Source organism: Bison bison, unplaced genomic scaffold (genome assembly GCF_000754665.1).
Source record: "Bison bison bison isolate TAMUID 2011002044 unplaced genomic scaffold, Bison_UMD1.0 scf7180017864148, whole genome shotgun sequence".
NCBI lineage: Eukaryota > Metazoa > Chordata > Mammalia > Artiodactyla > Bovidae > Bison > Bison bison.
The window spans coordinates 7,504,274-7,519,384 of record NW_011494720.1 but is presented as its reverse complement, the minus strand read 5'-3'; the positions used below and the strand labels follow the sequence as shown (position 1 = coordinate 7,519,384).

Here is a 15,111-nt window from a genome sequence, read left to right as displayed (position 1 = left end):
CAAGCAAGAATACTGGAGTAGGTAGCCATTCCCTTCTCTGGGGATCTTCCTGACCCAAGGATTAAACCTGCATCTCCTTTATTGGCAGGCATTTTCTTAACCACTAAGCCACTTGGGAAGCCCCTTATATAAGAATACAAGGTAGATTTAGCCATATTTTAGAGATAGGAAAACTCAGCATTAAAATAGTCATAAAACTGGCCCAGAGTCTCAGAGCTAGTGAGAGCAAAGGTTAAGCCCGGGTTTTATTTTAAAACCTATGCGTGTGCATTGCAGGGTTTTCATAGAACGTTTAAAACATTAAGAACTGACAAAACATCACAGTAGTGGGTAGTCTAGGACTTCCAAGCTGATCGTAGAATTTCTCTCCCTCAGTAGCTCATTAAAAGGAGGGGGAAGAAAAAGGAAAAGTGGAAAATAATTCACAGCAACTAAAAAAAATGTCATTAACTTTGAAAAATGGTAGCTAGGAAAAAATAAGTGATATTAGGGAAGAAGGTTGACCTCAAGATTAATACAGTCTTGAGAACTGTGATAACAGTTCTCTATTTTGTAGAAAAAAAGAGGAAGGTGGTCTTGAGCAAAGTTAAGGAATAAACCTTGAGGTTGGAAACCTCTATAATTGGACATGTAAACGTGGGTGATAGGGGAGGCAGAATCAGCCAGGCTTTGTTTTCTGAAGCCCTTATGGGACTGGTAAGTTCCAATACTTTGGCCACCTGATGCTAAGAGCTCACTCATTGGAAAAGACCCTGATGCTGGGAAAGATTGAAGGCAGGAGAAGGGGACGGCAGAGGATGAGATGGTTGTATGGCATCACTGACTCTGGAGATGAGTCTGAGCAAGCTCCAGGAGATGGTGAAAAATAGGGAAGCCTGCCGAGCTGCAGTCCATGGGGCTGCCAAGAGTCAGACACGACTGAGCGACTGGACGACGACAACAACATGGGACAGAGGATAAGAGTCCAGGGGAAGTGAATCCCAGGATAGCCATTAACAAATCCTCAAAAGAAGTGGGAGAGGCCAGAAATCCTCAAAAGAAGTGGGAGAGGCCAGATCTTTAAACAAAGATAGTACAAAGCTCTCCCCAGGGGTACTATGGGGATAACCCTTGCCCCTTCCCACACTCAGATAAATGAAGAGGGGATGAGCAGTAACATCAAGCAGGGATGAACAGGAAGCAGCTTCCGATAAGGTGGGGGAGAGTTCACCCTCCATTTAGCAGGGCAAGTTTGTCTGGATGAAGTTTATTATACATAAGATGAAATGGCATGATACTTAAGAAAGCAAACCAAGTTTTATATATACTGATGGCTGAAGATCCCATTATAAAAGGAAATGTAATCCTTGAAGAATACAAAGAATGATGAACAAGGGAAAAAGAGATTGAGAAATTGGAAACCCAATCAAGACAATTACAGGATACAGCAGAAACCACATTAAAGAACGGGAGAGACACGGATGAAAATCCTCTTCCTAATAGAGGTTTTGCTTAACGGTTGCAGAACCACAATGAATGCAGAAGGAAAATTAATTAGAAGATAACAGTTAAGTCACCATTCAACTACAAGGTAATAGACAGACACAGTCAACATAAACTCAGAGAATAGGGACCTAGATGTGTTTTTTGGCAAGTTTGGTTATTGACCAAATCCTGGCATACAAAAAAAAAAAAAAGGAATGAAAACACTGCATTTTAAGGTGCAAACAAAAACCCCAAAACGAATAAACGCCCTCATGTTAGAAAAGAGTGATGTTGGAAAGAAAGAATTGTGTTCAGTTGAATTGCCTTTGACATGGGTACCAAAGTAATGGATCAACATGCTCAAACCTGGAGGAGCTCAGGGAATATTGTTAATCAGTTCTAGTTCCATCCTCTTAGATTAATTTCAGGTAAATTAAGCTTGATACTTAACACTGACATGGGCTTCCCAGGTGGCTCCGTGGTAAAGAATTTGCCTGCCAATGCAAGAGATGAGGGGTTGATCTGTGAATGGGAAAGATATCCTGGAGCAGGAAATGGCAACCCACTCCAGTATTTTTGCCTGGAAAATTCCGTGGACAGAGGAGCCCGGCAGGCTGCAGTCTTCGGGGTTACTGAGAATCAGCATGACGGAGCACACATGCACGCATATACAATGACATACGGTAGATGTTTTTCTAGGCCATATTCTCAGGTCATAATCCAGTAAAATTCAGTCAGTTCAGTTCAGTTCAGTCACTCAGTCATGTCCGACTCTTTGTGACCCCGTGAATCGCAGCACGCCAGGCCTCCCTGTCCATCACCAACTCCCGGAGTTCACTCAGACTCACGTCCATCGAGTCAGTGATGCCATCCAGCTATCTCATCCTCTGTCGTCCCCTTCTCCTCCTGCCCGCAATCCCTCCCAGCATCAGAGTCTTTTCCAATGAGTCAACTCTTCGCATGAGGTGGCCAAAGTACTGGAGTTTCAGCTTATTAGGAAGAAACCATTTTACAGTGCCAAACTCTTAACTACTGGAAAACTGCAGTCTCCCTTGAACCAAAGAGAAAATAAAAGCAAACTACAGGGCTTCTCTGGTGGCTCAGTGGTAAAGAATCCACCTGCCAATGCAAGAGATGTGGGTTTGGTCCTTGGGTTGGAAAGATGGAGCAACTAAGCCCATGCACCACAACTATTAAGCCTGTGTTCTGGAGCCTGGGAGCCACACTGCTGAGCCCATGTGCTGCAGGGAGTGAAGCCCGCGTGCCCAGAGCCTGCGCGCCACAACAACAGAAGCTCCTGCAAACGGAAATCCACAAGCCACAACCAGAGAGCAGCCCCTGCTTTCCACAACCAGAAAAAAAAAAGCCTGCACAGCAGCACAGACCCAGAACAGCCACACATACAAAATAAGGGAAGCGTAGTTCTTTAAAAAAAAAAAAAAGCAAACTGCAATCTAGAAATTAATGAAAATGAGACTCTTTCATGCCAATATGTGTAGGGTGCATTTAAAGCTACAATCGGTAAAATATATAACTTTAAATGTCTTTATTGTTAAGCAAGACTAAAAATAATGAAACCCAGTATGAGCTTTAAGAAATTAGGAAAATAACAAAACCAGAAAAGGATGCAAATGAAAGATTTTAAGTTAAAATTCATTAAAAATGTTTTAAAAACTGACATAAAATAAACAATAGGAAATATAAATACCAATGCTGTTATTTGAAAATGCCAACAGAATTGGATAACACCTTGAGAAGCCCAATTTAGAAAGTGAAAGTGATGGTTATTTAACAAATGGCATATATTTAATAAAAGGCATAGGGTAACCACCTCTCAGGAGCATATCGGACCCCCTGCCTCACACCATTTACAAATGATGTTCCAGATGCTTTGAAGCACTGCTATTACCCCAGGCAAAGCCTGTAATCTTAAGCATGCCAACACTCAGATTTATTTAGGTATTTCTGCTGCCTGCTACTTCTAGTATCTACATAAATAGATAAAAATCCTAAGAATAGAATAAAATCCTAAACTATCATTTCAGGTGCTCTGACAGTCTTTCCCATTTGCTCATTCTTTCCATGTACAGAAATCTACTTTGCTACGTATCAAATTCTTAACCCACATTCTGTCAAATCTCCCCTGGCCCTCTGCTCACAGTTAATCATTCTCTCATTTGTATTCTCCTATCTCATGGAGACAGAGCTGATTATACAGGTGCAAACAGCATGCCTTGTATAAGAATGAGTTTCAGTCTGCAACCTAGGGTAAAGAAGGTACCTTAATGGGTCGTTTCCTTCTTCCCCATCCAAGTCCCAGGCACTCAGATTAAATTAATTCAATACAGTACTTACTGGTCACAAAGGACTAAGCATCTTTAATATGTGGAGATTGTCAGTATATTCTTATTCCTGAAAGGCATCAGAGAACATTTATGACCTAAATTTCATGTATTAGTGAGCTAAAAATAAACCTAGACAGAACCGGAAGACTCCTTTCGCCTGTCTCCATGCAATAATGGACTCAAATCACTTCAGCAATCTGAGTTTGCTATAAGATCCTATAGAACATGAATCTTAGCATCTCTCAATATTACAGCATAAAGTTATTAATGTTCTGGCAGTAAGCCCGGCCAGCAGCATTCAACTTGTAAATTCTTAACCAAGCTATTACTTTTATGCTGCTTCAACTTAGTTTGATGGTTGAGAAAAGAAACAGAAACTCAGAGGAATAACTAATAATCACATTTCAGCCAGAATAAAACGCTGGCTGAAGATATCCCAAGCTTCTCCTCATATCTGAAAAGAACAAAGCCAAACATTTTCTTTAAAAAAAAAAAAAAAAGACAAAACATTTAATAGGTCTTTTTTACAATTTCAGTACAAATTATCACTTCAAATAAACAGTTTTTGTTCATTGCTAGTCATCCAGTAAGATTCAGTAAGCAATTTTTGCAGCTTTCCTTTTTCATATAATTACTTTATTACAAAAGAAATGTTTTTATACATTACTTTGCTTATTACTTATACACAGGTCAGGAGAATTTTAAGTGTCTTGAACTTCAACAACTTTAAACTTTTATAGGAGTCGCTTGGGCAGATGTCCCAGTTTCAGTAATTTATTGCAACAATTTTTTTTAAATAGGCAAGAAGTCTAGGAAGATTATGTTGTAAAAAGGAATTTAATTGGGTTCAATGCCAAATTATAAAGTCTGTGCCTAAAAATACTCTGTAGTGAATGGTAATGCCTTACAGAACAGTAATGAAATAAACGGCAAGGGCACAATAAAAAGGCTGGTGTGGGAGCATCAAGGAAAGATTAAAAATAAAAACCCCAGAATGAAATCCCCAGGACGCCAGCTGCTCACTGTCAAGATTATTCAACCAACTCCACTGCCAGCCTAGGAAAGATACCAACTGTTAAGCAATGATTTAAAAAATAAGACAATTCCAGTTGTCCCTTTTTAAGAGAATGTTAATGTGAGAACCTTACATATTATCAACTCAAAACCCAGTCTCTGTTATTCATTAAGTCTGAACAGCCATGATCAAATAGTATTCACTTCTTCATGTTAAACTACTTATTAATTTTTCCTTTGACCTGCTTCAATACAATTGTGGTGTGATGAACACCTAGGTTAAATGAAGTTCTATTCTCAGTACCGTTTATTGGCTATTTGCTGCCTAGAACAAAGAAGAAACCTGAAAATTAAGCCCTAGAAGTGACTTCTGTGGTGATTACTGCCCCCCACCCATGCTTTTTATGACTTGATACACAGATATGCCTTCAAATTCACCTCCTTTTTAGCAGGAAAGAGGTTATAGAGAAAACAGTGTTTGAATTAAGAAATCTTTGATTCCATTCTCAACTGTACCCTTTAAAAGCAATGTGAATCCTGCAAATGATTTACCTTTCCAAAGCCTATCCCCCATCTTGCGGCCTCTCTCGTCCCAACTCTTTCAACGATCATGTTTATTTCTTACATTTCTTAGAGACGTAAAAATGATATAAAGGAGGTAAGTGCTAGAGAAGGAGTCCTAATCAGCTAAGGCTAAAAACATCATTTTTTATGACCGAGTTAACTACTCACATTATGTTTATCTCCATGGCTCACTAGTATCTTTTTCTTAGTTTTCAGGTGAAATGAGATATAGCTTTGATATAGTCTTGAGCGCCACACTAAAATAATCTGTACTGTATCTTGACAGTGGTGATCAGAGTTAATTCTGAAACCCCAGAGGTTTAATTAGGAGAGTGGCATTTCCCCTGGCAAGATGATTACTGCAACAACAGCAGCAAAACCATTAGCTCTGAACACAGGAATTCCCTGGTCCATTGAGGTTTGATTCTATGACATGAAAGATGCCTAAACATGCTATGTGGCACACTGCGATCTTGCCAAATTCTTACCAGCAAAATTATGAAGTCTGTTCCCAAAGACTTCCAGGCCTCCTAACATTCTTTTAGAAATGTAAAGCAGCATGGCAATGTCTTTCTAGATGACTGAATAGTTGAGAGGAAAGATTGAAGGGAGGAGGAGAAGGGGGCGACAGAGGATGAGATGGTTGGACGGCATCACCGACTCAATGGACATGAGTTTAAGCAAGCTTCAGGAGTTGGTAATGGACAGGGAAGCCTGGTGTGCTGCAGTCCATGGGGTCGCAAAGAGTCGGACGTGCCCGAGCGACTGAACTGAACTGAACTGAACTGAACTGAATAGTTAAGAGGTGGTGCTGGAAATGTATAGGGGGGAAAAAACCTTAATAAAATGTAGATGATAAGTTAACTCAGGATATCCTGGGGTTTCTTATACTTGGGGACATATGGTATTTTCTTTCCTGAAGCCACAGTCGGGTAGGCCAGACTAAAACAAATATTCTTCAAATTGTAACAATGAGACTCAGGATTATGTGCCGGTATGAGTTTTCACAATCTGTGCTTTTACCGGGTATGGAATATAAGGGGGAAAAGAAGTCCATGAGGTTTTATTCAATAGGGAATAGAGAGTGTGAACAATGGGTAGCACACCAGAGCTTAGGACTGCAGCAATTTATGGGACATGCAAAGTCTAAGACATGGTACAGGAGGCTCTAGCCAGCTGGAGCTCGGGTGAAGCTAATGGTATATGATCCAGAATCGTAGCAGGGAATGCCACCATCTCCCCTAAGACTTGCACACCATCATGGTTAATATACATGTACATAAATAAACACAAGGGCTGCTGGGAATGTACAGTCTTGTCTTTCGGTGGACCTATTTGCTGCTTCCTACTCTGATATTTTTTTTTAACCTGGTGTTGACCAGGTCCAGCTCTCAATGGTCCCAACCCCCTTCTAGTGTAATCTTGTATGCATCAACCTTCAGTGGGTCACCAAAAAGTTATTCCAAATCTGTAAACTGCAAACAATATTTTTCTAAAAATCACACCACATACACACATAAATTAAACAATCATTTAAAATTCAGTGGGAAGGAGCTTCCTGGGCATTATGGGCTAGGTTTCCTTTCCTAAAATCCACAGGCTGAATCTACCCGGAGGTTTCTCATACCCTGAGATGAGACATAACATGCATAAGTCTGCAATAAAACATATCTTGGTGGCTGAATAATAATGGTATTGAGGAAGAGACACAAGTTCTGTAAACTACACAGGAGTACCCATGTTTTTTCAGTGTGCCTTTAACTAATGTCTCTTTCCACGTGGGGTTAAGGGCAGTGGGCCTTCCCCCTGTAAAGTGGAGCCAAGGGGAGAAGGCAGGCATCCTGCGGAGGAGCGGCCGTGGGTTTCCCCGTCAGGTTTTCGCCAGTGGGTCAAACGCCTGCAGCACCGTTCTCTTGTCCTTGTCACTGATTGTCACCCAGGGACCAAAGTCTCTTGGTCTGTGCTCCGGGGGCGGCTCCTGGGCTGGTGAGGCACTGACTTGCAAAGGGGCTGAGTGCACCCTTCCGAGGTTCCCGGTCCCCGAGTCCGGGGGATCGGAGCTCTTGGAAAGCCAGGAATTATTCAACAGGTTAGGGTGGTGGAGTAGGCTCCAGAAGGGATCCTGATAGTCACTGAGAAGGGGGGCACCCACTGATTTTCTGTTCGTGGTGCCATCAGCCTCGGGGCTTGCAGGTGATGATGAAACGCCCAGGAAAGCCGGCTGTGGAGAGAGCGCACCCCCGGCAGGCGGGGCTGTGGGGGGACCGTCGCTGCAGGGGAGCCCCTGGAGAAGCTGGCAGCTGCTCTGCGGCGCCTGCAGGTGGAAGGCCGCTGGCGCGGATTTCTTCCTGCGTGGGGGCACCTGCGGCACGAGGGGCGGGGCCTCCGGAGTGGGCGAGGTGGCCGTGGGCGGGGCCTCCGGAGTGGGCGGGGTGGTTGTAGGCGGGGCCTCGTCCGAAGTGGCCTTCCGGTCGGAACCTTTCCGCGGCTGAAGGGTTCTCGGTTTGGGAACCGGAGGGACTGTCGCTAGTGGAGGGGTGTCAGGGCTCAACTCCGGGGGCTCGATTGTAAAATGGACGGCCTGATGCCCAAGCTGTTCTTCCGGTGACGCGGGCTGAGAAAAGGTACGACAAAGAGCGTCAATAAGCAGCCTGCCCAGGGAACTGGGAATCGATCAGCACACGCGAGATGGGACCACGTGGACATTCTAGCAAATTCAAGATTTGAGAATGTCTGGGATGCGGGGGTGTCATCAGGCACGAAAGAGCATGGGAGAGCACAGGTATCAATGAAGAACAGCAGGTCCAATGAAATATGAGTGGAAGCTTTAAACCCACCACAGGGAATAATCTGAAACAAGTTTCTCTGTTACCTAGGAAACGGGATTATAGTCTTCCTTTATTAAACAGCGAACCTCTCTGAAAATTCTTCCTGGAGGCTGCAGCTTTGATGATTCAGTGAAGTAGCTTATGTCACAGTGTTAAGCTAATTGAAGGACTCTTTGTAGGGTATACTGGCTCCTTGAATCTTTGCTATTTAAATACAGAAGAATGGCAAATTTCACACAGGAACTTCCCTTCCTCGGTTCTGATTCAAACGGACCACAAAGGAAACAACTGCATGAGACCAGAGGGAGCTTTTGTACAGACATGGCTGTGGGTAGTTTAAACATCAGCATTTCAGTATTGCCACTGGTTCTTTAGATAAACCAGCTGCAATAAACAACCTGTTCTCTGACAGCCTTTTATTGCAGCTCCTGTGCAGCTGGTGAGGAAAACGAACCCATTTCTACCTCTGGCCTTGAAAAGACAAAGTGAGAACAGAGAAGAGGCTGAGGAAAGAGGTCTGTAAGTGCAAGGAGGTGTGGAAAACGGGCGGATGAATGAGCAGACATGGAACAGCAGAGCAACCCAGAAAACACAAAGCCGGCTCTGGAAGAACCAGGTGCCCAAGCCACGCTCACACTTCCTCCAGGTGGACAAGCAGCCATTCTGTAACGACCAGCCAAGGATTACCGAGAGTCCGTGACTGGCACACTGAGCTCAAACGGAAGATCCAGATGTCTCTAGAGGTGCCAGTCTTTGGGCTGCTACTGTCCTGACAAACTCACGTCTCTGAAGCAGCAAGCAAGGCTGAGAAGCTTGAGAGCGAGAGCAGAAAACAATCTGCAAGAAAAGTGGCAAGAAAAGCTGTCGCGCCTCCAGTGCTTGTCAAACAAGGCCCGTCCGGAGACCGGTGACTGTTTTTCTAATGCAAATAAGATCTGTACACGTGAACTGTGGGCATAGGACACAGACCACACACACAAATGGGAATTACTGGGACAAATGGAATACAGCGTCCCACGCTGGCTTGGTTTGGGAACAGAAATGGAACATTTGGACAGAGTGATGCCTCCAAACTGTTCCTGTCTTGGTGAGAAATTCCCAATGTTTCTGCTCAGCGAGAGCTAAGAAGCAGCAGGGATGAGAGGGAGAAAGCAATTGCTGGGCATGTTCCTCAAAGATGAGGCCGTGGCTGGGAGTCGTGAACATGTATAAAGAGACCAGACTCATCGGAGACATAATTCTTATCTAAGGAGACATCTGAGCAGCCCAGGAGCGACGGGCTTACATGACAGGTTCTTACCTTTCCCGTCCTCCTCAAAGTTGGCTTCTTGATGGCAGGAACCCTGGGGGCGGGCCGACGGGGCAGAAGAGGCGCCACCCCCACTGTGGGCTCTGGTTTGGAAGATTCCTGGTCCCTCAAGGCTGGAGCATTTAGGGCTTCTCCTGGGACGCCTGAAGCATGGAATGGCACAGCAGAGGCGTAAAGGACAAGGCATTATTCAAAGGATAATGCAATGTATTTCTCTTTGATCTAAATCTCTGAGGGTTGTCAGGACCAACCAGCTAGGCTTGACCCCAGCTCCTCACGCTCACCTTCTCAACAGGGATGGGGTCTGTGTAGGGAAGAATCAGTGAGACCCTAAGATCAGTTGCAAAGTTTAATGTGTACCTGTGTTGCTCAGGGGAGATGATGGTAGAACGCCTTGAAATCTTAGCAGGGCCCATGAGAAGGAAAATATTAAGTTGTGACGCAGGGTAGAGTTCAAACCTCAAACCTCTCCCACTCTCCACGTCTATACAGACTTAGGAAAAAAAACCCTTGACTGTAATATAATTAACATACCATAAAATTTACCCTTTTTTAACGATTATACTTTGGTGGTTATAGTCACAAAGTTGTACAACCATCACCATATGGTCCCCAGAACGTCTTCATCACCTCAAAAAGAGACCCCACACATTTCCACAGGAATCACTGCCCAGTCCCTCCTCTCCTCTCGCTCCTGAAAACCACTATAATTTTCTCTCTGTATAGATCTGACTCTTCTGGACAGTTCACATAAATGGAATCATACAACACATGGCCTTTTGGGTCCGTTTTCTTTCACTCAGCACAGTATTTTCACGATTCACCCATGACAGAGCATATGTTAGCACTCTGTTCTTTTTTACGGCTGAATAAGATTCCATGGGATGGATATGCTCCACTTTATGCATTTGACCTTGGTGTACAGAGCAGGGGCTGACAGAAGGGGTAAGTACGAGAAGTTCAGGTCAGTTGTCTTGAGAGAAGAGGCTATAAAGAGACCTGCTGCTGCTGCTGCTGCTGAGTCGCTTCAGTCGTGTCCGAATCTGTGCAACCCCATAGATGGCAGCCCACCAGGCTTCCCGTCCCTGGGATTCTCCAGGCAAGAACACTGGAGCGGGTTGCCATTTCCTTCTCCAATGCATGAAAGTGAAAAGTGAAAGTCAAGTCGCTCAGTCATGTCTGACTCTTAGCGACCCCGTGGACTGCAGCCCACCAGGCTCCTCCGTCCGTGGGATTTTCCAGGCAAGAGGACTGGAGTGGGGTGCCATAAAGAGACCTAGTGGGGCCTAAACAAAGCAGCAGGGATGCTGGTAATCACAGCAATCGGATTTTAGAGGCGGGCATTCTAGAGGGTGGCACTGAGCTCTAAAGAAGACTGTGGGTGAAGGCCAATGGGCTAGAGGTGAGGAAGGAGGGAGGTGCCACTGGGGGCTGGGTGGAAGAGAGTCCATCAGCTGATGGACTGTTTCATCCATTCAATGAGTTTTTGTTTCTTTTTTTAATAAAAGAGAAACCATGGTGTTATCATGCAACCGTGTTTCTCCTCCTCTTAATCCATGCCCTCTTTAAATGTTATTTGGGAATTTCAAATAAATGAAATATCCAGACTAAAAACAAATCAGGCAACTGTAATTGCATCTGGCTTTTCAGAGGGCATACTTTGCCCTCTTCAAAAGAGAGTCTAGTATAAAGTCAAAACAAACAAACAAACCCCAAATTGCTAGTTACCAGTGATTTTGAATGCATAGGGGAGATTCTAAGTTAAAACATGGTTAACAAGAGTTAGGTGAAGTGACAGCAACAAAAAATGAACAGGCAGTATGCAGAGAAGAGGTCCTTGCCTGACAGTGAAGAATCTAGGGATGCTGGTAATTAAAAAACGAGATGTTTTGCCTGAAGGAGAACACCTACTTAACCATCTCTTTCTACAGAGCCAGCAGGATGAGTTAGTGCCTCCAGCATGAACCTCTTCTAAAACTCATTTTCGTTTATTTCTGTCTCTCCCTTAAGTGCTCCTTAATAATCTTGGGATTGTTTTTATCTATTGATACTTACTGAATTTTAAATATAAGTTCTAAATGGACGATAAATCTTCATAGATGAATTTTATAAAACGTTGCTAAAGGGTATTTTTACTGAATACTGCCTCCAGAAAAAGAGTTCTGTTCTTTTCTAGGCCTCTTTTTGCAAGAATATGAGGAGAAAAGCAGAATCTCGAAGGAGCTCTGGGGGAACACCTACCTCCTCTGGCTTCCAGGAGACATCGGATGGCTGCTTCTGCCTCCTGAGCGTTGGTTGTTTTGATCTGCTTGACATTATAAGGCTTACTTATCCCAGTCCTTGCTTTGGGCTTGAGGACAAAAATCAGGAAGAAATACATATTAGCACAAGTGGGAAAACAGCCTCACCCTGTGAGACCTCTACCCACGGATCCATACGTGAGCGTGAGGTTAACAGAGCTCCATCAGCGATGAAGGCACAGCTCCCATCTAAACTGCATCCTTCAAGTCTCTCCCTCGGAGCACGCGAATACCCGAGGGGCGGGATGCAGTAACATCTAGATGACGCTGGTCTCCCCAACCGGGTGGTTCTAGGACTGTGCAATGCGGACCAACCATCCTCTATCTTTATTTCGACAACCAGGTAAAAAAGCAAGAAAGATTAGTCAGAAGTCACTCCTTCCAAGGTCCAATGAGTCACTCAGCACTTTCCAGATGTTTCTCAAAAGTGCTGATTCTACTTCTTCACTGTTCTACGTCTTAACCTCCACCTCTGGGTCGCCTTTGAGGACCTGCCTTCATCACTGTAAACCACTGAGGTCACGTCAGCCTCCTACCCCTGCTTGTGAGCATGACCATGGCCATCAGCTGGCCCAGCTCTCCTCACTGTCCCTTCCACCCGGCCCCCAGTGGCACCTCCCTCCTTCCTCACCTCTAGCCCACTGACCTTCACCCACAGTCTTCTTTAGAGCTCAGTGCCACCCTCTAGAATGCCCGCCTCTAAAACCCTATTGTTACTATTACCAGCATCTCTACTGCATTATTTAGATCTCTTTTTAGTCTCTTCTCTCAAGACAACTGACCTGAAGTTCTCATATTTCCCCTTCTACCAGCCCCTGCTCTATACTCCAAGGTCAAATGCAAGCACTGAAAGGGAGAGAAGCAGGTATGTCTGGAAACCAACAGTCCCTCCATGAAGGGGCGCTTGGGAGTTTTCTTCAAATGCGATTTTCTCTCTCACACTCTGGATGACCATTAAAAACCCCTATAAAGGACCTGGTAGTAAGTTATAGGGTTTGGGGGGGTAAGTGGTGGATAGGCAGAGAGTTAGAGACAGCAATCTACGTATTCACTGGAAAGAGGTGACCTGGCATGATGTGAGGGGCTGTGCATGGACCACGGGGCAGATCTCATGGGTTTGAGAAGCTGGCCCGTTTTGCTCTGATCTGAGAAAGGAGAACTCACCGCTTGCTGAGGGGCTCCCGGCAGGAGTTTTGCCATCTGCAAAATCGAGTACTGCCCGTGGGTGCCAGAGGAGATGGAGGCATCCGAGGCTGATTTTTTCACCATGAAACCAGCTGTAAAAACCAAGGAGGGCAGAGACTCCATCTCAGTGCAGTCACAGCTACTTCAACACAAAATTCCCAGCCAGCCGAGAGCAAGAGCAAGGTCATGGTCTGAGTACATCCATGGCCTTCAGCGATTCAGAGGTGCTTCTGAGGCTGTCTTTTGATTCTCTAACAACTTGGGCCTATTAATGTAGATTCTCTGGAGAAGCAGTGTTTGAATGAAAATTTTAATCTAACATCCTGGGCGGGGGGATGTTAAATCTGACAAAAAACCTAATCAGTCATTTTTAAGTGGTTTAAAACACACTACTGTTATTAGGACCAAATTTTAAAGATGTTTCGTGGGCAAAGTCTTAAAAAACATTCCTAAAGCGGAGAATAAACTATATTTAATAGTACTTATAGCCATTAATCATATTTAGAACAACAGTTAGTGACAGAAACACTAGATGAAAAGACAGATGACCAAAAAAAATTGGATACCAATTCTGTTATTAAAATTTTGCATAGACATAGATATATCTAATTGGAAAAAGGATGGAAATCTTTTGGTTAACAACTATCATTGCTAGGTAAGTGAAATTAAATTTTTTACTGTTTCTGTTATCTCTTTTTGTAAACCTCCACAATAATATAGGACATCACTTTATTTTTATTTAATATTTTATATTCTGAGCATGAACTCTGCAAAGTAAAAAAAAAATATGCTTCACAAGTCATGTGTTTCTGACTTGCCGTTGATTACGATTGTGATGTAACCCAGACTGTGATGAACCCAGTTCTGAAAGTACAGCTTAGGAAAATCTTTACTGGCACGGCGGGGTGGAGGTGGGGAGAAGCAAGCAGTGGAGGTAAATGCAAACTGATCAGAAGCATGGTACAACCTTATTTCCGATTATTGAGGAGTGCTTTATGGGCGAAGCATTGTTTTTTGGGGGAGTCAGGAAGAAAAGTGCTATGCTGAGGCCCGGACCGGGAAAAGCCGTTCTCAGCAGACTCGGGCTCACAGATGGAGTGCTGCCTGCTCAGAGGCGCGAGCATGGCCACCTTCCGGGTCAGGGCACCTGGGCTTACTTGCGTCCTCGTGAGCAGAGAGGTGGGGGGGCAGTGGTCCAGGAGAGAAGATGCTGAGAGATGCCGTTGGGGGTCGGGGGGAGAAGGAGCTCATAATGTCCCCAGCTCGTTTGTGGCCCCAGTTCTCCAACCCATAAGGTTTCAAACTGCAAGCAGCTTCAAGCAAAAGCACAGCCACAGGAGGGCGAAGAGCAGCTTTAGGAAGGGCTGCTTTGATTTGTCCACAAGACACAAAGCGATCTCTGATACCAAACTCGCCAAGGATTTAGGACGAAGAGGAGGCTGAGGAGGGGAGAAAGCGCTGTGAAAACCCAACAGCAGGATTTTAGAGCCATTCGCTCAGCAGGTAGGAAGGGCGTGGTTATTCCCAGCAGGCATCGTGGTGAGTGAAAAGCAAGCGGAGTCTTACTTGGAGGGGGGGGTCTCTGTGGTGGGTGAGGTGGCCGAGGCCGACTGGGAACCGACAGAGACCTGCTTGGAGAGCGGTGGCGGAAGTCCCCAACTGCTTCCAGCTCCTGCTTTAACTCCACCAGGTCGGCATCATCTGGAGGACACGGCGGGACGTGAGTCAGGGCAGTCAGACTCGGGTCTGCAGGGACCCCTCCCGCAGGACAACTTGAAGGGTCCCTTTCTGCTGGCGTAGGGGCGGGGAGAGGGCACCCAATGCCTGCTTGGAACACTTGGTGAGCCGTGCATGAGGTGTGGTGTCCACGCACGAGAGACACCGAAGAATTTTAAAGTGTACGCGTGCTTCCTTCCCAAATAATCCACAAGACTTCCACACAGAATGACAGCTGAAAACCAGAGCCCCTCCATTTTTCTTTTTTTTAGGCTGAGCTGTGTAGCATGTGGAATCTCAGTTCCTTGACCAGGGATCGAACCTGTATCCTCTGCACTGGGAGCCCAGAGTCTCAACCACTGGACCACCAGGGAAGACCCTAGAGC

General features: G+C 44.9%; 1 protein-coding gene across 1 annotated transcript in view; it reads right to left on the bottom strand.

Annotated features, from left to right (window-relative positions):
• Nucleotides 1-3,054: 3,054 nt before the first annotated feature.
• The window catches only part of SYNJ2 (synaptojanin 2), a 113,760-nt gene continuing 101,703 nt past the window's right edge, over nt 3,055-15,111 (bottom strand). The window contains 5 exon segments of the mRNA XM_010840875.1: nt 3,055-8,001; nt 9,516-9,667; nt 11,766-11,874; nt 12,989-13,101; nt 14,576-14,710. Coding sequence (XP_010839177.1) covers nt 7,258-8,001; nt 9,516-9,667; nt 11,766-11,874; nt 12,989-13,101; nt 14,576-14,710 — 1,253 coding nt within the window. The 3' untranslated portion in view covers nt 3,055-7,257.